Source organism: Dendropsophus ebraccatus, chromosome 3, assembly GCF_027789765.1.
Source record: "Dendropsophus ebraccatus isolate aDenEbr1 chromosome 3, aDenEbr1.pat, whole genome shotgun sequence".
In the NCBI taxonomy this organism is placed as follows: Eukaryota; Metazoa; Chordata; class Amphibia; order Anura; family Hylidae; genus Dendropsophus; species Dendropsophus ebraccatus.
The window spans coordinates 23,821,983-23,844,045 of NC_091456.1; the positions used below are offsets into that span (position 1 = coordinate 23,821,983).

General features: G+C 46.6%; 1 protein-coding gene and 1 long non-coding RNA gene across 2 annotated transcripts; both read left to right on the top strand.

The window, feature by feature from the left end:
• Positions 1-4,682: 4,682 nt before the first annotated feature.
• Positions 4,683-5,179, top strand: LOC138786979 (uncharacterized). Its single transcript, XR_011362271.1, has 3 exons — positions 4,683-4,759; positions 4,882-4,962; positions 5,098-5,179. It is a non-coding gene; the product is annotated as an uncharacterized lncRNA (long non-coding RNA).
• Positions 5,180-16,422: 11,243 nt separating this feature from the next.
• LOC138786980 (macrophage migration inhibitory factor-like) lies at positions 16,423-20,793 on the top strand. Its single transcript, XM_069964062.1, has 3 exons — positions 16,423-16,599; positions 19,391-19,563; positions 20,631-20,793. Exons 1-3 carry the CDS (start codon positions 16,492-16,494, stop codon positions 20,695-20,697), a joined length of 348 nt encoding a protein of 115 aa, XP_069820163.1. The 5' UTR covers positions 16,423-16,491; the 3' UTR covers positions 20,698-20,793.
• The last annotated feature ends 1,270 nt before the right edge of the window (positions 20,794-22,063 follow it).

Genomic DNA, 22,063 nt, shown 5'->3' on the forward strand with positions numbered 1-22,063 from the left:
AAAGTTTGAATCTGGGGCTGGGAGCAGCGTAGAAAGGTGTATTCGGCCCATAATTGTTCTGTGGAATAGGGGGCAACGATCAGCCGACATCGTTCATGTCGGCTGATCGTCGAAGTCGTTTGTCTTTCAACATGTTGAAAGAAGCTACTTATATAGCAACGATCTGCTGCCGCTGCTCCGTGGAGTAGGAGTGGTGGCAGCAGACCGCCGCTATATCCTATGGGCTGCCCGGACAATCAGCGATCACCCAGGCAGCCCCCCCGCAGCTCCCCGGACTCACCAGCTCACTGCTGCAGCGTGGAATAGCGGCGGCAGCGAGCAGGGAACGAGGAGCAAATGAGCGCTGACAGGGCTTGTTTGCTCCCCACTGTCGGCCAGTGTAATAGGGCCTTAAGAGCACAACATCTATATCCACATGTGTGGCACTAAAGCAGCCAGACTATCTGAGGCGTCTGACACCCAAGCCGACGGGTTGGGCACAGGGATGTAATATCTAGTTCATTGCTGAGGAGCCTGTAGTGCGGACCACAAGTTCCTATGCAGAGTCCACAATGGCGCTGTGGTGCTTGATGGACATCACTTATAGCAAGTGGGTGTAGTTCAAAATCCAATATATTCAGTATCACTATTGCCACAACACATTTCGGGGTGCCAGGACCCCTTTCTCAAGTGTACAGGATGGTGTGACACTAGGTCCTGGCACCCCGAAACACGTTGTGACCGTGATACTGAATAAATCAGATTTTAAACTACACCCACTTGCTATAAGTGATGTCGTTCAAGCACTACAGCGCCATTGTGGACTCAGGGACCTCAGGCTCCCCAGAACTGACCTACAAATAATCGGCAGGGGATCTGTGGGCGGTGGGCCCTTTTGTGCATTTTATTTTATTTATTTTTTTATGGGATTGCTGGAGTTTGCAGTATGTATTTCTATACTGAATGGTGACCAGTGATCAGGGGCTGAGGTGGTGGGATCTTTACTTTATATAAATTCTTATTTTGGGATGAACATGGGAGAAGCCCCTTTCTGCTTTATGTTAAGCTGTTATTCTGACTTTATAGAACATATTTTATTGATTGTCCCGGATATATCTGATATTAGCTGTACTATGAAGTACACAGGGAAATGTATTCTATGTCAGTGTCTATGTATTCTTATCTTAGTTATCCACCAAACGAAAAGAGACTCTTTGTGTATTAAATGAATCAAAAATAAGCTAAATACTTATATGATAAACCATACCTTTATTAATTATAATCATATATGACAATAAAATTGCAGTAGACAAGTCAGAAAATCACACATGGAAGACAACAAACCAGGCAGAGCAGTGGGGGTAACCTCATGATAAAGGCTGCACAATGCTATGACTTAGTGAAAGAATCATCGCACAGGTCACCATAGAAAAATGCATGAATACGTATTTTTGTCAGTGTATAAACTCATACATAGAGTATGTATATAATAATCTACACTAAAGTGACTGGTGCTAAATAAATAAATAACGCAAGGTGCAGAGCATACCCATCATGCAGTACTACTGCTCGTCCTGGATGCCGCCAAACCCCGACGTACGTTTCGTCTCCTTCATCAGGGGGTGACGTCATAGCAGCAGGACAGGAGTTATATACTGGACCATCATCAACATGTGACATATAAACGCACCTGTGGTTACTAATTGGCGTCATGCCGTGTGCGGTCCGGGATCGTCCCTCCGGATGTGACGTCACCAGAAGCGCGCGCCAGGGGGAAGGCCGGCCACGGCAAAAAACGTCACCGTGGCCCGCCCTCCCCACGACAGCGCCCCCAGTAGAGACGCCCACCCCGAGAGATCAGTCCCATTCAGCACGCCGCATGCGCACTACCACTGGTGTGATCCAAAAGACTAGAAGAAAGGCAGACAGTGCTGAGATGGATATAGCGCCGCAATAGCGTAAACAAAGGGAACAATCACAATCAGAGAATCCACAAGAACTCTGGCATAATCATTAAGGGTATAAATATATAAATATATAAGATGAATAAGATTATATTTGTTGTATATAAATAAATAAAGTGCATATATAATACAAAACAGTGCTAAAGTGTTATAAGATATTAAATATGGCACAGATCAATCCATGACCATAAAACTACATATAATATGGTTCAATATAAATAATCTAATAGAGAAAATATTATATACAGTGAAGCTAAATTATACCAACAGGAATAACTTCCACTATTGTGATATGAAATGCATGAAAAAATTTTTTTTTAAAATTGATTAAAATGACCCACAGTGATGTGAAAAAACAGTCAATCCATAAAGTGTGCAAATGCAAACAAAGTACACAAAAAAGTGCTGCAGTGCAAAAAATGTGCAAAAAGATTGTGTGTCTATAGTGACAACTATACAGTGAAAGCCTTACAGTATACCCTAATAAAAAATTCCTTTATAAAGACTTTTTCTTTCAAAAAATATATATATATCCAAGTCACATATATTTCTGATTCTTCTCCTCGTTTTCAACCTGTCACATCCATCTTCATTGTCAGACATCCTCAACGCATCAAACCAGTCCATGATCCACAAATAATGTATACCATCATAGTTACTATAATAAATGAAAAACACAATGTTAAAAACCAATAAAAACACACACATAAAAACACTTAAAAAGAACCTGCTGAAAGGTCATGTAGTGCTCAGAGAAATGGCGCAAAGCTCATCACCTCATTTAAACCTTGGGGCTGTAGTGTCTTTAGTTTCCATATCCATTTACTCTCACATTGTCCAAGCCTCTTAGTGATGTCGCCTCCACGTATATCATTAACAATGCGATCAATTCCCTTTACTTGAAACAAAGTCGGGTCACAATTATGATGTAATTTAAAGTGTCTTGCCACTGGTTTTAACAGATCCACCAATTCTTCATTTTCTGCAGCTAAAATGTCCCTTACGTGTTCGCGTACCCTCACTTTAAGTTCACGGGTTGTCATACCAATGTATATCTTGGGACACGAGCAGCTCGCATAGTAGACTACTCCTCTTGTGTTGCACGATATTGTCTGCACAATCTTATATGTCCTTTCTCCTGTGGAGTCCACAAAGTCATCTGATCTCATTATATTGGGGCACGCAACACATTTGCCACATGGGGTACAGCCCCACTTTGGACCTCTAGAACCAAAGATCTCACCTGGTTTTGACGGTCTATAGTGGCTATGAACCAGTATATCTTTTAGGTTTTTTCCCCTTCTTGCTGTTATTGCTGGTTGTGGTGTCAAATATTTCTCCAGAATGGGATCTGTTAACAAAATAGGCCAAAATTTTGCCATTCTTTCTCTCATTCCATTCCATCTAGAGTGGTACTGGGTAATGAACCTTACCTTCATATCATCCTGTCTCGATCTTTTCATATGTATCAATTCATGATGATTTGTTCCTTGTGCACGTTTATACGCCATTGTGGACTCAGGGACCTCAGGCTCCCCAGAACTGACCTACAAATAATCGGCAGGGGATCTGTGGGCGGTGGGCCCTTTTGTGCATTTTATTTTATTTATTTTTTTATGGGATTGCTGGAGTTTGCAGTATGTATTTCTATACTGAATGGTGACCAGTGATCAGGGGCTGAGGTGGTGGGATCTTTACTTTATATAAATTCTTATTTGGGGATGAACATGGGAGAAGCCCCTTTCTGCTTTATGTTAAGCTGTTATTCTGACTTTATAGAACATATTTTATTGATTGTCCCGGATATATCTGATATTAGCTGTACTATGAAGTACACAGGGAAATGTATTCTATGTCAGTGTCTATGTATTCTTATCTTATACTTTTTTTTTTTTTAAATTCGCTTTATTCTTTACATCTGGAATTCCATTAGGTGATGGCTAATGGTGATGAATATTTGCCATAAAAATTGGTAAAATACAGAGACGGCCCTGGGATCTATTCAGTGATCGGTTCCCGGTCCCACCGGCTGCTGCATTGGTGACAATAGCCGCCATTACATCAGAGGTGGAGCTGTCCGTCTCATCTGCTCCTCCTGTCAGCGCAGTCACCCGGCCGTCTATTGGTGGGTCAGGAGTCTGATGGCTCCATCCATCACTGGAGGAATCTCACAAAATAACGGCCGGGGTACAAACCATTGTATTTACATATTGGGAACAACATAGCAACATAGACAATCCCTATATGTGTCACATGTCAATAACAAGCAGTACAGTATAGATGCTGCTTGTGGTGATGATGTCATAATGTCCTAGTGATGTCACATGGGCTTCGGAACGTTTCCATGTGACCACCAGCGGGTATATAAGGGGCCTCCGGCCACCTATAGCTTGTCTCTGTTTTGCCTTTCTTGGTGATAGGAGACACCCCTCATTGGAAACAATGAGGTTTATCTTTCTTCTTGTATTTATGGATCTGATCCACAATACACAGTGCGACTTCTCATCTTGGATAAACACCATCCTGTCCTATGAGAGAACAATGGAAAAACCACCACCATCACCTACTATGTTTGAGGTAAGTGTCCAAGTGCAATCCATGAAATACAGGATGATGGATATTACTGTTATTGTCGATATTCTTATTATCCTCTATGATAAGATTCGGCCATAATTATTCCGTTTATTTATTATTAGTCTCTTGTCTTGGATATCAGACTATTATTATTTCTTGTCTTTTAGGGCTGGATTAAAAGCATCTTGTCCTATGACCGTCCTGTAGAGAAACCCCCACCACCACCTCCCACTATGGTTGAGGTAAGTCTCCAAGAACTATGCTTGAAAATCATCATCATCATCCACCATTAATGATAAAATGAAGCCATAACTATTCCCTGTATGTATCAGATGTTATTATATTATTATTTTTTGTCTTTCAGGAATTCTTATCCTGGATAAATAACGTCCTGTCCGTTCCTGTCCCACCTGCTCATAGACGGACCCGGGAGCACTGTATTGGAGTAAGTGGAGCTCATACTGTATATACAATGTGTACATCTTATGTTAGATGCATCTGGTTCCCTTTATAATACTTTCTATGCAAATTATATTATCTTTGAACCCTTGTAATAGTTTTCATTTTTTGCATCTTACAGAATAATCCATCGAAATCCACTGGCCCCCGAGAGAAGCCGACTATTATAAAGAAGATTTATACATGGATATCGGCTATAGTGTTTGGGGTAAGTGACGCCATCTTGTATTATAGGAAGCAATCTGCAGTCAGACATGACCCCCTCCTGTTCTGACAATGGAAGCTGGGACTGCTCTCATGGCTTCATACTGACTCTGTTTCTTTCTATTACAGGAGCCCCAACTACCCGTGGTCCCATCAGGCTATATAGTGACCCTACGTGACCGGGTTATCAGTGGAGCAATATTTGGACTACTCATATCACCAATCTTTGCAGTAGTAGTCCTGGCTGCATGGCTTGCCCAACCATTGCCGCTGCCAGACATCCCAGAGCCTGCAAGAGCAGCTGATGAGCCTGTAGAAGCAAGTGCCTGAACCATCAAGGCCAAAGAAGTCAGCGCTCAAGGCACCATCTCCCATTGGCACCAGAAAAAGAGACAAAGCTCCCAAAAAATCATCTAAACGTGTGAGCTTCAATAAGATGGTGCACTTCCGACCCATACCCCCAAACCACTGTTACCGAAGGGCTCCAACCTCTGAAGAACAGCAAGAGAGGGAATTTGTAGAAGACCCCATGTCTGCACATGACCAGGCACTGGACGAAGACACGGACACAGAGATGGACACAGACACAGACACAGACAACTAGCAAACCTGTCACCTGCCCGCCGGAGCGCCAGACACATTTAATCTGGTTTGGCGACAGATACGGCGAAAACTAATATGAGACGAACTTCGTCAAATTTATCATATTAGTAAAAAATTTATATATATAAAATGATGCAATGTGTCAGTGAGGGAATTAAAGGCCTGTAAAGGGGGAACAGATCATCTGAATGGGGCAGCCATTACTAAGAAGCTAAAGGATCTGTCTAAACCAGGGATGAGGAACCTTCGAGCCTCCAGCTGCTGCAAAACTACAATTCCCATCATGCACGCTTTGGCTGTCCATGCATGATAGGAACTAAGCAGGTCTAACAAGGTTATTAACTGCTATATCCGCGTTTGTCAATGGTTTCCCCCTATACCTGGGCTTGGCTCTCCAGCTGTTGCAAAACTACAACTCCTATCATGCCTGGATGATGAAAGCTTGGGAGTTGTAGTTTTGCAACAGCTAGAGAGCCAAGGTTTCCTACCACTGCTTTATACATTGTCATCTTTGCCAAAAGGTATGTGTGTGTATATAATATATATACACACACACATACACTGTGGTGCAACCCTTCTGGGCCCATTGAGATGAATAGACTTCATGCAGTCTACAAAGTTTCATCTATTTCCTAAACTTCGCTTTTTTTGCACAAATGAGGTCTGCTGCACTGATGGACGCCATACGGAAACTTTTTAGAATTGGTAATTTTTGGAAAATAGAAGAAAAATGGTCACTAGAAGATGCCATTCAGTCCATTATACTTGGCTATCCTGCCAGGAGTCACAGTATATAATAGATACACTTAGCAGACATGCTGATACTGTATACTGATGAAATATCACCACAACACAATGTGAACAGGCCCTAATATGTAGAAGTATATGGTTGTGTTCACACATAATATTGCCATACATCTTTTTTTCAACCATAACCAGCAGTGGGATGAAAACACAAAACTGTGCAAATCTTTCCATTATAATTTTGCCCTGTCAGTCCCACTCCTGGTTTTTGGATGAAACAAGACTAAGGAGAGGGGGCGTGGCTTAACCATGGCGCTGTGAGGACGCACATGTGAGGAGCTCCATCCACAGCCGCATATCTCAGCCCGGTTTTTGGTCCCTGTGACCCCCCTTTGGAATGTCCGGCAGCAGGAGGAGACCCCCGCCAAGCCTCCCCACCCGGCCGACCCGCTCACTCACCCTGCGCAGCAGCTGGGAACGATATCGCCGCTCCCCAAGCGCCTCATCACAGCAAGGCCGGCTCCCTGTCATGGCACCCACACAGAGTCCTGAGGCGGACCGCATGGACACTACGCCTCCTGCCAGCAGGCAATTGCAGGGTGAGAGATCGCCTCTGGGCACCCTTTCCCCGACCCCCATCTCCCTCGCAGACCGGGACTACACCCTTTGCCCCCCTGTCCTAATGGCTCAGTGCAGGCCCCCATCAGCTACCTAGGCGCACAGCCGCCATCTTCCCTGCAGATGCTGAGAGACATGATACAGGCACTGCCGTCTAAGCAATACCTGGACAGTGTTATCCAGAGGATTGAATCTGCCCAGCAACAAGCCATAGAGGGGGTGAGAGAGGAAATTGAGCAGCTCTCCACTAGAACATCACATAATGAGTCTGCCACTGCTACACTGTCTGCCCGTGTACAACAACTAGAGCAGGAAGCCTCTGCTAACCGCCGCCATTTGCAATCCTTGACCCTGCATCTTGATGACCAGAACAGAGGCAGGAGAAACAATATTCGTATCAAGGGTTTGCCTGAAATAAATGGGGCTGATAACTTGCCTGATAGAGTGATGGGCCTCTTTAACCAACTTACGGACGGACCTGCAGAGGCCACTTTTGTGATCGACCGAGTTCACCGGGTGACCAGAATGTCTCAGAACAACAGTGAGGCTCCAAGAGATGTGCTATGTCGACTTCACTATTTTACTGACAAGGAACTGGTTCTTAGAGCTGTACGGGATAGTGCCCAAGGGATGTTTGAGGGCACGGAAGTCCACCTGTATCCTGACATCTCATCCCGCACGTTATACATGCGCAGGCTACTACAACCCCTACTGGCGCTTCATACAGGTGGGGCCACCCTTTCCATGTCATCATTAGAAAAGACTCGGCCACTTTTATCTTGCGCCACCCAGATGAACTAAGTGAGCTGTTCGCGTTTCTGAACATCCCAGAGTTCCCCTTACCGGATTGGCTTGCATTGGGCCGCCAAGACCAACCGTCTGGACTCCCCAGAAGAAGACGTCCTTCTACTAGACGCCCCCGCAGCCCAGACCCACGGCCAGCTAATGTGGAGCCCCTGATTGACCTTTCCAGGGAATTTCCTAGGATGGCTTAATGACTTTCCCTCCCATGAACCTCTGACTGCAGGAGAGGCCAAGCTACACTGAGACTTGTTACAACCTAGATTCTTAGGGACTCTCTTAGCTACTCTCCACAAGGGCGGGCTCTTCTCACCTTTGCTATAGCCCTGGCGGCGCCTGCTCTCCCCTCCCCTCGCAGGTTCATGTTCTGTTTATCATACTAACCTGAGGCACTGCAGGAAGACATTCTGGTTTCCATAAGTTAGCGTTAGTTATACCTCTTGTTGATAGCCTCACAGTCAGTCTAGTTCTGGCTATTGCGTTCACTAACCTAAGCAAGCTACTCCCCTCCCTTTTACCGCTGTAGTTCGTTCTTGGGATAATTGCTGGTTACTGTGCCTTACTCAACGGAATATGGAAAAGGGTTGAATGTTCGCTCTATGCTATTATCTTCTACTAACCCTCCTCCTCCCTCCTCTTTATAGATAATAACGCTGTATTAGGGGTCTCCAGAGACCCACTTGTTTTCATGATGTTTGAAATTTGTATATGCTGTTGTGGTGGAAAACCTCTCCCACGGTTTTCTACATCCTCCTTTACTTATTCCTAGTGTAGGCCGGTTGGACCTACGTGCACCTTGGTGCTACTACCTTTCTCAGTTTTTGTCAATTTCTCACCTCTTTTCTTTGCTCAACTCTTCTTCCTAGTGTTTCCTCTTCTCGTTTCTACTTTCCTCCTCCTTTCTTCTACCCACTCTCCCCCCCCCATCCTCTCCCCTACCCCCTCCATTGCAGTCGGACGTTGTTTCGAGGCTACCTATCCACCATGTAACTCCTTGATCCAGGTAAGAGGTCTATCCTGTTGAATTTTCTGAAAGCACAACGTGTTGACGCTGCCTTCCTCCAGGAAACGCATATAACACCCTCAGCTTTGTTTAACCTCTCTAACAGGTGGTTTCCTCATGTTTACCACAGCTTCACAGATGATACCAAGGCCAGGGGCGTGAGCATCTTACTATCCTTACTTGCCGTGGGAGTTCGTGGACGTTCGCAGTGATGGAGAAGGCAGACTGCTGATGGTGAAGGGTAAAATTGCATCCACAATGCACACACTGATAGTGGCGTATCTTCCAAACACGGGGCAGACCACTGCACTCCAATGGTGCTTGGAACTGATGGACGAATTTGCCGACGGTGGTTTTTGGGGGAGACCTTAATGTAGCCATAGGCCCCAAGATAGACACCTCCTCGGGTACTTCACACCTACCAGTGGGAACAGTTAGGAAATTTAATGCACTACTCCGAGAACACCAACTAGTAGACACGTGGTGAATTCTCCATCCACGAGACAGAGATTTTTCGTTTTACTCTCCAGTGAGACATGTATTCCAGACTAGACTACCTCCTCCTCAGGCATAGAGACCTTCATCTACTCACGGCGGCGGACATAGGGAACATCACCTTCTCCGATCATGCTATGGTCACAATCAAAATCTCACTACCAAGCCATTCCCAAACAATGGCGGTGGACGCTTAATACGTCCCTGCTAACGGACGTGGTGGTCCAGGCAGACCTTAAAAGATCACTTGAAGAATACTTCACTACAAATGCGACAGCTGACATTTCCCCGGGTATAGTGTGGGAGGCACACAAGTGTGTAGCCCGCGGCATACTGGTCAAGCACAGCATGAGACTTAAAAAAGAACATTCCGCTAAAACGCTCCGTCTTTTACGGGAGCTTCAGTGCTTACAAAGTCGTCACAAAATGACTCCGTCGGAAGACAATCGGACAGCTCTGTTGCAGGGTCGGGACTTGCTTAGGACCCATCTCACGCAGTCGGCAAAAACACAGCTAGCTAAATGCAGGCGACACTTCTACGAGCATGGAAACAAGTGCGGAAGGACGCTAGCAAGGGCACTTCGGGAACAGTGGCAACAATCATATGTACTGTCTATCCTTATAGAGAACGGACCCGAGCTCACAGAACGGCGGACATTGCAGAGGTTTTTAGACAATTTTACACTAAATTGTATTCTGCTGATAAAGAAAACCCAGCCACTCTAGACCCCACATTTAGAGACAAGATCCGTACGTACATCTCTCAATCTGGCATGCCCTCTATAACAACTGAAGAGATGGACAGCCTAGAAACCCCTATCACTGCTGGTGAACTGGCATCAGCAATTAAGCAGTCCCAAACAGTAAAGGCACCCGGACCAGACAGGTATAGCCTCCAATACTATAAATCTTTCTTAGATATTCTTAGTCCCCATTTCCTTTCTGCATTTAACTCCCTATCTCAGGGGACACCTCTGCCGCCAGACGCCACGAGAGCTCACATAACAGTTATCCCAAAACCGGGCAGGGACAGTGCGCATTGCTCCAATTACAGACCCATCTCCTTACTAAACGTTGACCTCAAATTGTTCGCTAAAATCCTAGCCTCTAGGTTAGTGAATATATTGCCCGCTATTGTACACCCTGATCAAGCGGGCTTTATGCCCGGCAGATAGGCACGCGACAACACCATGAAGGCCAATAACCTGATCCATAAGGCTTATTTATCGGCTTCCCCTCTTATGTTACTATCTACAGATGCCGAGAAGGCCTTCGATCGGGTTAATTGGACCTTCATGGAGGAAACATTGAAATCTTTGGGAGTTGGGCCTGCCTTTCTAACTTGGGTACTGTCCCTATATGCCTCCCCTTCCGCCCAGGTACGAGTAAATGGCATTCTCTCTGATAGCTTTCGAATATATTATGGCACGCGGCAGGGGTGTCCCTTGTCCCCTCTAATTTTTATTTTAACTCTAGAACCTTTCCTTTGTTATATTAGAAACAACCCCAATATTGAAGGTCAGCAAGCCCACAGAACTGCATACAAGACCGCAGCCTATGCAGACGACTTGTTGTTCTTCATTACCAACCCGCGAATTGCCCTCCCAAACCTAATGTCAGAATTCGCAACTTATGCTAGATTGTCTAACTTTAAAATCTATGTTACAAAATCATCTAAATCATCATAAAATATCTGGGGATACATCTAGCCTCAGATCTCAGCACTCTTTATCAGCATAACTACGTTCCCCTGCTAAATAGTGTCAAGGCCGACTGCGAGAGATGGGTCAAGGGTCTGCATACATGGTTCGGCCGCTGCGCTATTTATAAAATGAACATCCTACCCAGGATCCTTTTCTTTTTTCAGTGTCTGCCGATTCGTTTACCAGTGGCGTTTTTCCGTTCAATGTCCTCAATTCAAACACGATTCGTCTGGGGGAACAGGCCGGCACGTATTCGGAAAGCCCTGCTCACGAGACCCAAAGACTTGGGAGGGATTGGGCTTCCGGACCTTAAAAAATACCACCTAGCAACCCACCTTACACACGTAGTGGACTGGTGCAGGAATAGTGAGAGGAAACAGTGGGTAGCTATCGAACAATCTTACACAGTAGTCCCAGTACAGGGGTTGGCCTGGGTTCCTTTAGCCCACTTGAGTGATATCAAATACCATCCCACCATAGGGCCCACGCTAGCTGCCTGTTCGGAGAAGGTGATTCGCCAACACTTTGCCCCGCTCAACTCACCAATGTCTCTTGTTCTGGGCCACCCGGAGTTCACACCTAGTGTGACGGACAAAATTTTTAGACAATGGATCGCCCACGGCAAATTCAGAGCACAACACTTTCTTCAAGACAAAGCCTGGTTAACAACCATAGCACTGTCTGACCTGACTGATCCCAGCCCACTAGGCCCATGGAGAGTATCCCAACTCCGGCACTTTCTTGCCTCCTTACCTGACCCACATTCCTTCCAGCACACGCTCACGACATTCGAGCAGCTGTGTTCGGAAACGGAACCTATACGCCATACCTTATCACTGACGTACCACGTGCAATTGACCACCCCTGAAGAGCCACCACCTACTTTCATGCTTAAGTGGGAGACCGACTTAAGACTAACTCTGACAGAGGAACAGAGAGTTAGGATTTACCGCTTGGCGCTCGGGTCGTCCATCAGCTCCAGACTTCAAGAGGCAGGTTATAAAATACTCGCAAGGTGGTACAGGGTACCAACCAAGCTCCACGCTCTGATTCCTCAGGTTGATCCCACCTGTTGGAGGTGTGGGAACCAGGAGGGAACGTTTCTGCACGTGTTTTGGGAGTGCTCCCGTCTTACTCATTTCTGGTCCGAAGTCCAACGGGTTATTACACTAGTCACAGGCCTCTCGATGCCCATGGGTCCGGTTCTGTTCCTTCTCCATCACTGTGAAATGTCCCAGAGGATCTACAAGCACTCCCTTCTTAGCTTCCTGGTGATGGCAGCACGAGCATGCATTCCAATGTGCTGGAAAAAACAAGAGCCTCCGGCATTATCCTTGTGGCTCTCCAAAATTAATGATCTGATGTATATGGAGGATCTCACCTCCAGCATACAATCCAAAAATAAGAAATTCTATACCACCTGACTCCCATGGATGGATTTCCAAGAAACAGACGAATATAGAAGCCTCTTGAGAACCGTTTACTGAACACGCTCTATGATCTTTCCATGGCATGGTTGGTACGGGGGGCTTGGACGATGTCCCCCTGCCTCTCCCTATCCCCCCTCCCCCCCCCTCTGATTCCTATAACCACCCGGCCCCTTCCCCTCTGTCGCTCTGTCTTCTTCTATCTGTCCCGTTCTAGGGTCTAACTACTGTTCTTTACCCCTATATATTAGTAAAAACAGGACTTGAGCGGGGTCGGTGGGCCCTCCCCGCCGCGAAGATACACAGTCCTCAGCAAATTTTTCTTGTATTTAAGACAGATTGTCTGATTGTTCATACCTGATCTTTATAAGTTGTAAAATGTCGGCTGTTGTGGGCCTATACTGTACACTGCTCTATGTCTTGGTACAAATAAAGAATTAAAAAGAAAAAAAAAAAAGAAACAAGACTAAGGTCTATACTGTATGTGACCACAGCCTAGGGCTGGGCGATATGGCCAAAAAATAAAATCTCGATTTTTAAAATTTTTTGGACAATTCTCAATTTTTTTTCTTTTTGCTAAATATACAGAACATTTTTCTCCTTGCAGCGTCAGATACTATTTTAATGACGTTTGAGACAACTGTATTGCTTCCCAGTGTAGCAGTCCTCCCCCTGTACCCCCATGTAGTAGACAAGCCCCCTCTGTGATAAATAGTTTTCCCAAATATGTGCCCCATATAGTATAGGAGATCTTCTTTGTGCCTCCTTCTAGGTAGGGTGTAGAAGTGGAGGGATAGTGGATAAGGGGTGTAGTAGTACAGGAACAAATGAGGGGGTAGTAGTAGTACAGGAATAGATTAGGGGTGACTGGGGGGGGGGACTGAGGCAGCTGGAGGTGACTGAGGGGGACTGGGGCAGACTGGGGGTGAGTGAGGAAGCTGAGAGAGTCAGGGGGACTGGGGGGGACTGAGGGAGTCAGGGGCAGCTGGGGGTGACTGAGGGGGACTGAAAGGGACTGGGGCAGCTGAGGGAGTCAGGGGAAGCTGGAGGTGACTGAGGGGGACTGGGGCAGCTGAGGGGGACTGGGGCAGCTGGAGGTGCCTGAGGGGGACTGGGGCAGACTGGGGGTGAGTGAGGGGGACTGGGGCAGCTGAGGGTGACTGGGGGTGACTGGGGAAGCTCAGAGAGTAAGGGGCAGCTGGGGAAGCTGAGGAATTCAGGGGCAGCTGGGGGTGACTGGGTCAGACTGGGGCAGCTTGTGGTCACTGAGGGGGACTGGGGGTAACTGCACATAGCCCTCCTCACCCCACAAATGCTCCCCTCCCGACCGCACGTGCAGGTCCCCGGTCTGTGGAGGAGGCCGCAGGGACTGTAGAATAAGGAGATGGTGTTGCTGCGGGTCCTGGAGCTGTACAGCGAGATCTGCACTCCCCGATCTCGCTGTACAGCTCCAGGACCCGCAGCGGCGCAATCTCCTTATTCTACAGTCCCTGCGGCCTCCTCCACAGACCAGAGACCTGCACATGCAGTCGGGAGGGGAGAGGGACGCAGGTCAGCTGCGGCTCTGCCGTGTAAGAGGCTGGAGGCCGCCTGCACAGTACAGTGTCGGGAGTGTTGGGGACGCAGTGTCCGGAGAGGTGCGTCGCCGACGGCCTCCCGCCTCTTACACGGCAGAGCCGCGACTGACCTGCGCCCCTCCCGGCCACCCTGCACTTCACCGCACCGCCTTGCACCTCTCTCCCCGCAGCCCGCCCTGCACTGCTCCACCCACCTTTCACCTCACCGCTCCGCCCCCAATGATTTTTTGTGAAAAATCGAATTTAAACGATTTTCACAAAAAATCTAATCGCTTCTGACATTCTGGGCGAATTAATCGAATTAATTTGATTAATCGCCCAGCCCTAGTAGGAGCAAAGCCTACTAAATGCCTGCAAGAGAGCACTGTCTGACCTCAGGGAGATCAACCAAAACACCACAGAGACACCATCACGTGTTTATCAACGTCAGTGTATCTAGGAACATTGCCCCCTGGGAAATCAAATATGCAAAAATACTGCGGAGACACCGTCACGTGTTTCCCAGAGGGCAATGTTCCTAGATACACTGACGTTGAGAAACGTGATGGTGTCTCCGCTGTGTTTTGATTGATCTCTCTGGGGTCAGCCAGTACCCCTGTATACACTGTACAGTACCACTTCTCTACCCCTGTATACACACTGCACAGTACCACTTCTCTATCCATGTATACACAATGCACAGTACCACTTCTCTACCCCTGTATACACGCTGAACAGTACCACTTCTCTATCCCTGTACACACTGCACAGTACCACTTCTCTACCCCTGTATACACCCTGAACAGTACCACTTCTCTATCCCTGTATACACGCTGCACAGTACCACTTCTCTATCCCTGTATACACACTGCACAGTACCACTTCTCTACCCCTGTATACACTGCACAGTACCACTTCTCTACCCCTGTATACAGACACTGCACAGTACCACTTATCTATCCCTGTATACACTGCACAGTACCACTTCTCTTACCCTGTATACAGACACTGCACAGTACCACTTCTCTATCCCTGTATACACTGCACAGTACCACTTCTCTAGCACTGTATACACACTGCACAGTACCTCTTCTCTATCCCTGTATACACTGCACAGTACCTCTTCTCTATCCATGTATACACTGCACAGTACCACTTCTCTACCCCTGTACACACTGCACAGTACCACTTCTCTACCCCTGTACACACTGCACAGTACCACTTCTCTATCCCTGTACACACTGCACAGTACCACTTCTCTATCCCTGTATACACTGCACATTACCACTTCTCTACCCCTGTACACACTGCACAATACCACTTCTCTATCCCTGTATACACTGCACAGCACCACTTCTCTACCCCTGTATACACACTGCACAGTACCACTTCTCTACCCCTGTATACACGCTGAACAGTACCACTTCTCTATCCCTGTATACACTGCACAGTACCACTTCTCTATCCCTGTATACACACTGCACAGTACCTCTTCTCTATCCCTGTATACACTGCACAGTACCACTTCTCTACCCCTGTATATACAGCACAGTACCACTTCTCTATCTCTGTATATACACTGCACAGTACCACTTCTCTATCCCTGTATACACTGCACAGTACCACTTCTCTATCCCTGTATACACACTGCACAGTACCTCTTCTCTATCCCTGTATACACTGCACAGTACCACTTCTCTACCCCTGTATATACAGCACAGTACCACTTCTCTATCTCTGTATATACACTGCACAGTACCACTTCTCTATCCCTGTATACACTGCACAGTACCACTTCTCTATCCATGTATACACACTGCACAGTACCACTTTTTTACCCCTGTATACACAATGCACAGTACCACTTTTTTACCCCTGTATACACAATGCACAGTACCACTTCTCTACCCTTGTATACACTGCACAGTACCACTTCTCTACCCCTGTATACACACTGCACAGTACCACTTTTTTACCCCTGTATACACAATGCACAGTACCACTTCTCTATCCCTGTAAAACCTGTATATATCCCTGTCCCTTAGTAGAGAAGCCTGTTCACCATGACACTGCACTCCGTCTCTGTGCTCGGTCACGGAGTGCCCTGCGGCTGTGACAGGATGCCGGGTGAGGGAGGGGCTGGCGCCATACCGGGGCTCGCCTCACGTGACCAATCACGGCTCAGGCCTGATATGGATCCATAAGAGAACCGTGAGCGGCTATTCTCACCTCTGTCCAGCAGGGGGAGCAGGAGCGGCTACTGATTGGATGACCTCTTTCAGGGGGCGGAGTTACGGACACGCGTTCAGTGTCGGCCTGCCATAGCTTCATTATACCCGCTGCTGTCCGCACACAGCCGTCATGCCAACCTTCGAGCTCTTCACCAACGTGGCCAAGGATGCCGTCCCTGATAACCTCCTGGGCAGCCTGACCCAGCAACTCGCCAAGGCGACTGGCAAGCCTGCAGAGGTGCGCGGCCGCGGGGGAGGGTGGTGGTGGTGGTACCCTATGGAGGGTGGGCAGGTGCCCCTCAGGATTGACAGGCCGCTCCTGCATCATGGCAGTCACTGCCCCTGCCTGGTATATCAGCCATATCCGTGCATGCTGCTTGTAGTAAACCGCGCGGCTTAGTTGTGTCCGGCGTGTAACTAGTTAATGGGCCGGACACTGATTGTACCAGATGAAGCTGCCAGACATCTCCGTGTAGTGACCCCTGCTGGGGAGGCCTGGTATTACATGGCGCGCTGTCTGTGGGATGATGGTCCTGTAATAGGAAGCTATGGCCGCATGTCTGTGACTCATAGAGGAGGGATCCTGACTATTACTCAAAAACGGCATATTTTTTACCTATTTATGGATGTTAAAGGATTTATTTGGGCTAAAAAAAGGAAAAACTCCCTAAAAGTGGAGCTTTAAACCTGTGAGGCATGGTATTAATCAGGGATTCCAGCAGTAATACATTTAAAGGGGTACTCCAGTGAAATAGTCCTTTTCTTTTAAATCAACTAGTGCCAGAATGTTATATAGATTTGTCATTTACTTTTTCTAAGTTTCCTGTCTTCCAGTACTTATCAGCTGCTGTATGTCCTGCAGGAAGTGGTGTAATCTTTCCAGTCTAGAGAGCAGGAGAGGTTTTCTCTGGGGATTTGCTAATACTATGGATGGAGGTGGCAGCAGAGAGCACTGTGTCTGACTGAAGAGAAAATACCACTTCCTGCAGAGGATAAGTACTGGAAGTCTGGAGATTTTTAAATGAAAGAAAATTACAGATCTCTGGCATTTTCTGACACCAGTTGATTTGAAAGATTTTCTTTTCCCGCTATAGAACCAACAAAACACAGTAATCACTGAACTCAAGGAGAACAGCGAAAAAAATTCCAATGAAGTACTCAATCAAGAGTCTCCACTGATGCCCCCAAAAATTTAAATATGCAAAACAAAAGTCAGTGGAGCCTCAGTTACGAGTCTCAAAACACGGGATAGCCAGATATCTCTAGCCTGTTGCCAACGGGGTGCCTCCATGATAGGGAGAGCACCACACCACCCTGATAAATAACCCCTTAAGTCCCACTCGGTTGCGAGTATTGGAACATAGACAGGGAAACAACAGGGTGGCCCCTTTTGTCAATGTCTAACTCAAGGTGCGAGTATTGCGATCATGACAAGGGCTTGCCAAGGCAGGCTTCCACCCACAGACAGCCGTTTCGGGGTTTCAGGCTAGAGATATCTGGCTATCCCGTGTTTTGAGACTCGTAACTGAGGCTCCACGGACTTTTGTCCCGCTATAGAACCCCTTTAAGGGTATATTCACACGGGCTCTCGCTGCGAGCCAGACAGGTCCTGGCAGTTCCCATACACTACATACTTGCTGCGGTCTAAACGACCGCAGGGAGTATGTAATTATACCGCCCTTAACCCCTTCTGCTCCCGGCCGGCTCCCCCGCTGTAAGCATACTTTACCTGTCCTTGCTGCACGGGTCCGGCGTCCTGCTCTCCCGTCCGGCCAATCAGTGGCTGCAGCTGGGCAACACACTGATTGGCCGGACGGGAGAGCAGGACGCCGGACCCGTGCAGCAAGGACAGGTAAAGTATGCTTACAGCGGGGGAGCCGGCCGGGAGCAGAAGGGGTTAAGGGCGGTATAATTACATACTCGCTGCGGTCGTTTAGACCGCAGCAAGTATGTAGTGTATGGAAACTGCCGGGCTCGCAGCGATAATCTCGCTGCAAGCCCGTTCGTGTGAATATACCCTAAGAGTGAGATAGGGTGCATTAAAGGAGACCTGTTACCCCGGCTGCCAGGATGAAGGCCGCCCGACCCCCCCTGGTGGAGTCCCTTATACTTACCCTTTCCTCGAAGTCCCAGACCCCGTCCCATTGCCGAGAAATCCCCGCCAGAAGCCGCGGCGTGCTCACTAGAGAGGAGTCCGACACCCATAGAGAGTGACTGGAGCATTCATTCTTTATGGGCGTCGGACTCATTTCTGATAAGCACGCGCACAGCTTCCGATGGGGACTCCACTCGGCAACTGGACGGGGTCCAGGACTTCAAGGAAAGGGTAAGTATAAGGGACTGCACTGGGGGGTCAGGCGGCCTTCACCCCAGCAGCTGGGGTAACAGGTCTCCTTTAAAAGCAAATACACAAGCATACTCACCTGCCCCAATCCCTCACCACCACTGCAGCTCCAAGATTGCTCAGTCCCTGCTGCTCCCTTTAGTCCAGTGCTTCTCAATTCCAGTCCTCAGGCCTCACCAACAGGCCATGTTTTGAGGATTTCCCATACACAGAACACCTGTGATAATACCTGATGCACTGAGTATAATTATATCACCTGTGAAACACTAAGGAAATCCTGAAAACATGACCTGTTGGTGAGGCCTGAGGACTGGAATTGAGAAGCGCTGGTTTAGGCGCACCCTGCTGGCCGTGATGCCTCCAGCCAGTCTCTGATGGGGTCACTGCTTTAGCCATGATTGGCATGTCAGAGGAAGCAGTGGGGATCTGACAGTGTCAGACATACAGCAGGTGGTGCAGGTGAGTATTCTTGCTTTTTGACATTTTCTCTAGTTGCATTTTTATCTCTGGTGTTCTTTCCCCTGCGTTTTCTTTTTTCCATGACACGTCAGATGATTCTCTCATCAATGTTTCCTGAAGAAAAAAATAAAAAAAAAACCCTCAAACACATCTAACAAAACTGCAAATGCATAAAAAAAACATTGTTTTTCTCTCCACTAAATTCCTGTCCTTTCTGCTTTCCCAGTACATTGCGGTGCACATCCTGCCCGATCAGATCATGAGCTTTGGCGGCACGACAGAACCTTGTGCCCTCTGCAGCCTGAAGAGCATTGGCAAGATTGGAGGTCAACAGAACAAAGAGTACACCAAACTACTGAGCGATACATTAACCAAGGAGCTGCATATCCCCCCCAACAGGTATAACTGAGGCCTATTCTGTATAGTCCAGGTCAAATCAACGACCGCCATCAGTGTGACATGGTGACAACCAGTCACCATCTATTTCTTTAGTACTACTTCTGTGCTAATATTAGTCCTTATTTACATTACAGTTTCATACTGGTTAGAGCAGATGTTAGCCTTCTGTGTTACTACAGTGTTTTAGTATTATCTTCTATGTCCTGTATCTCAGTAAATCTTTGTTAATGGACAATATGGTCACTTGTATCACACGTCCTTAGAGTAGACAATGAGCGTGGGGATCAGTGACAGTTATGCAGATGCAGTGTGTATACAAGCAGATGTACACAGTGAAAGGGGTACTCCGGCTAAGCAAATTTTCTTTCAAATCTGGTGCAAGAAAGTTATACAGATTTGTAATTTACCTTTTTTTTTTTTTTTTTTTTAAATCTCAAGTCCTCCAGTACTTATCAGCTGCTGTATGTCCTGCAGGAAGTGGTGTATTCTCTCCTGTCTGACACAGGGCTCTCTGCTGCCACCTCTGTCCACCTCAGGAACTGTCCAGAGCAGTAGCAGATCCCTATAGCAGAGAGCACTGTCACACTGGAAAGAATACACAACTTTCCACAGGACATACAGCAGCTGATAAGTACTGAAAGACATGAAATTTTAAAAGTAAATTACAAATCTATATAACTTTCTAACACAGCCTCTTTATTTGATACACCAGCACCTGAGTATATTGATGTGGGCTCGGCAGTACAAGTATACTATGATGTGGCCTGTACATAATGACACACAGACATGTGCAATTTTTTGTTTGTGTTTTTTTTTTTTTTTTTTAAACCTTTATATTTCCATATAGTTCAGCCATAGGTTTGTATGGCTAGGTTCACACACAGTATTCTGGTAAGTAATTGTAGTCAAATTCAGGAGTGCAACCGACAGAAAATTATAATGGAAAGATTTGCCCAGTTTCTATTTTCATTCCACTCCTGGCTACTGTGTCTGAATTTAACCTTAGAGTGGACATTCTGTTAATTTTTTATTTGTGTATCTGGTGCTAACAGTCTCTTCATTTACAGGGTTTACATCACTTTTGTGGACTTGAATCCAAGTAACGTGGGCTGGAACAAATCTACTTTTGCGTAACCATGCCCTGGTGCGGCGTGAACAGAAGACGAAATGCAAACCACAGCGTCCTGCCTGTGTAATACATTCCATAATAAATATACATAGTAAAAGACAGACGGTTTTGTGTCCCCTATTACCTGGTTTCCGGTATTTATATCCTTTTACAGTACACATCACCCTTCTCCACTTTCATTTTTACACTATAATCTTTATCAGTTTGTTCTAGATCTGGGGTAGGGAACTTCAGCCCTCCAGCTGTTGCAAAACTACAACTCCCATCATGCAAAGCTTTGACTGTCCAGGCATGATGAGAGTTGTAGTTTTGCAACAGCTGGAGAGCCAAGGTTCCCTACCGCTGGTCTAAATCTACATGAGTTAAAAAGGGCTGTCTCATCAGGGGGCAACAAAATATAGCTTTGACATATCATTTTACTAGGGGAAGCCATGGCCATGCATTTCCTGTCTGGAAATGTATAATGTGGGACAGCTTGAGCCTGCCGAAACGGGCAACTTCAGTATTAGGCTAGGTTCACACTGTGTTTTCAGCACACGTTTAACGGATCCGTTTTTTTTAACGGCCAAATAAATATTGTCAGCAACGTTTTTGTGTCCGTAAAAAAAATAAAACTGATCCGTTTTTTTTTTTTTTTTTATAATGGAAAAACGGACGCACACAAATGCATCTGTTTTTTGCAGTCCATTTTTCAAAGTTTTTTTGCAAAAACAGATTGAAAAAACGCAGTGTGAACCCAGCCTTACACAGCCCGTTTAGTGCAGTAAGCAAGCACTGACCTGCAAGATCTTCCCTCGCTTATAGAGCCTATTAGACGGCTGAATTATCGTACAACAAGGGCTGTATATGTATTGTTAATAATGTCCGTGCAGCCCTTGCTGTATATAGAAAGTAATAAAGTATATACAGTGGTGCCTTGGATTACGAGTACAATTCGTTCTGGGACGGCGCTTGTAATCCAAATCCACTCTTAAACCAAAGCACATTTTCCCATAAGAAATCACAGAAATGCAGACAATTGGTTCCCCCACCCCAAAAATAATGATTTATTATTCAGAATAACATGTAAAATTAATGAAACAAACATTCAGAAACAGCAGAATCTGTGATATTATAAGTTACTGTACAGTAACGGAGAGGATGGGAATCACAAGGGCGGACAGAGACTGCAGGGAGCATGAAGGAATGAGCAGGGCAGATGTGGGCATAGTATAGCAGCACTCTCTGTCCAGGGAGAGAGGGGTTACAGCTATGAAGAGATTACCTCCACAGTCCTGTCCCCTGATGCAAGCCCCAGCCTGAAGTGGATCTGCTATGATTTGGAAGGTGAGGGAGACTTCCTGGGTCAGAGTACAGTGCTGTAGACCCCGC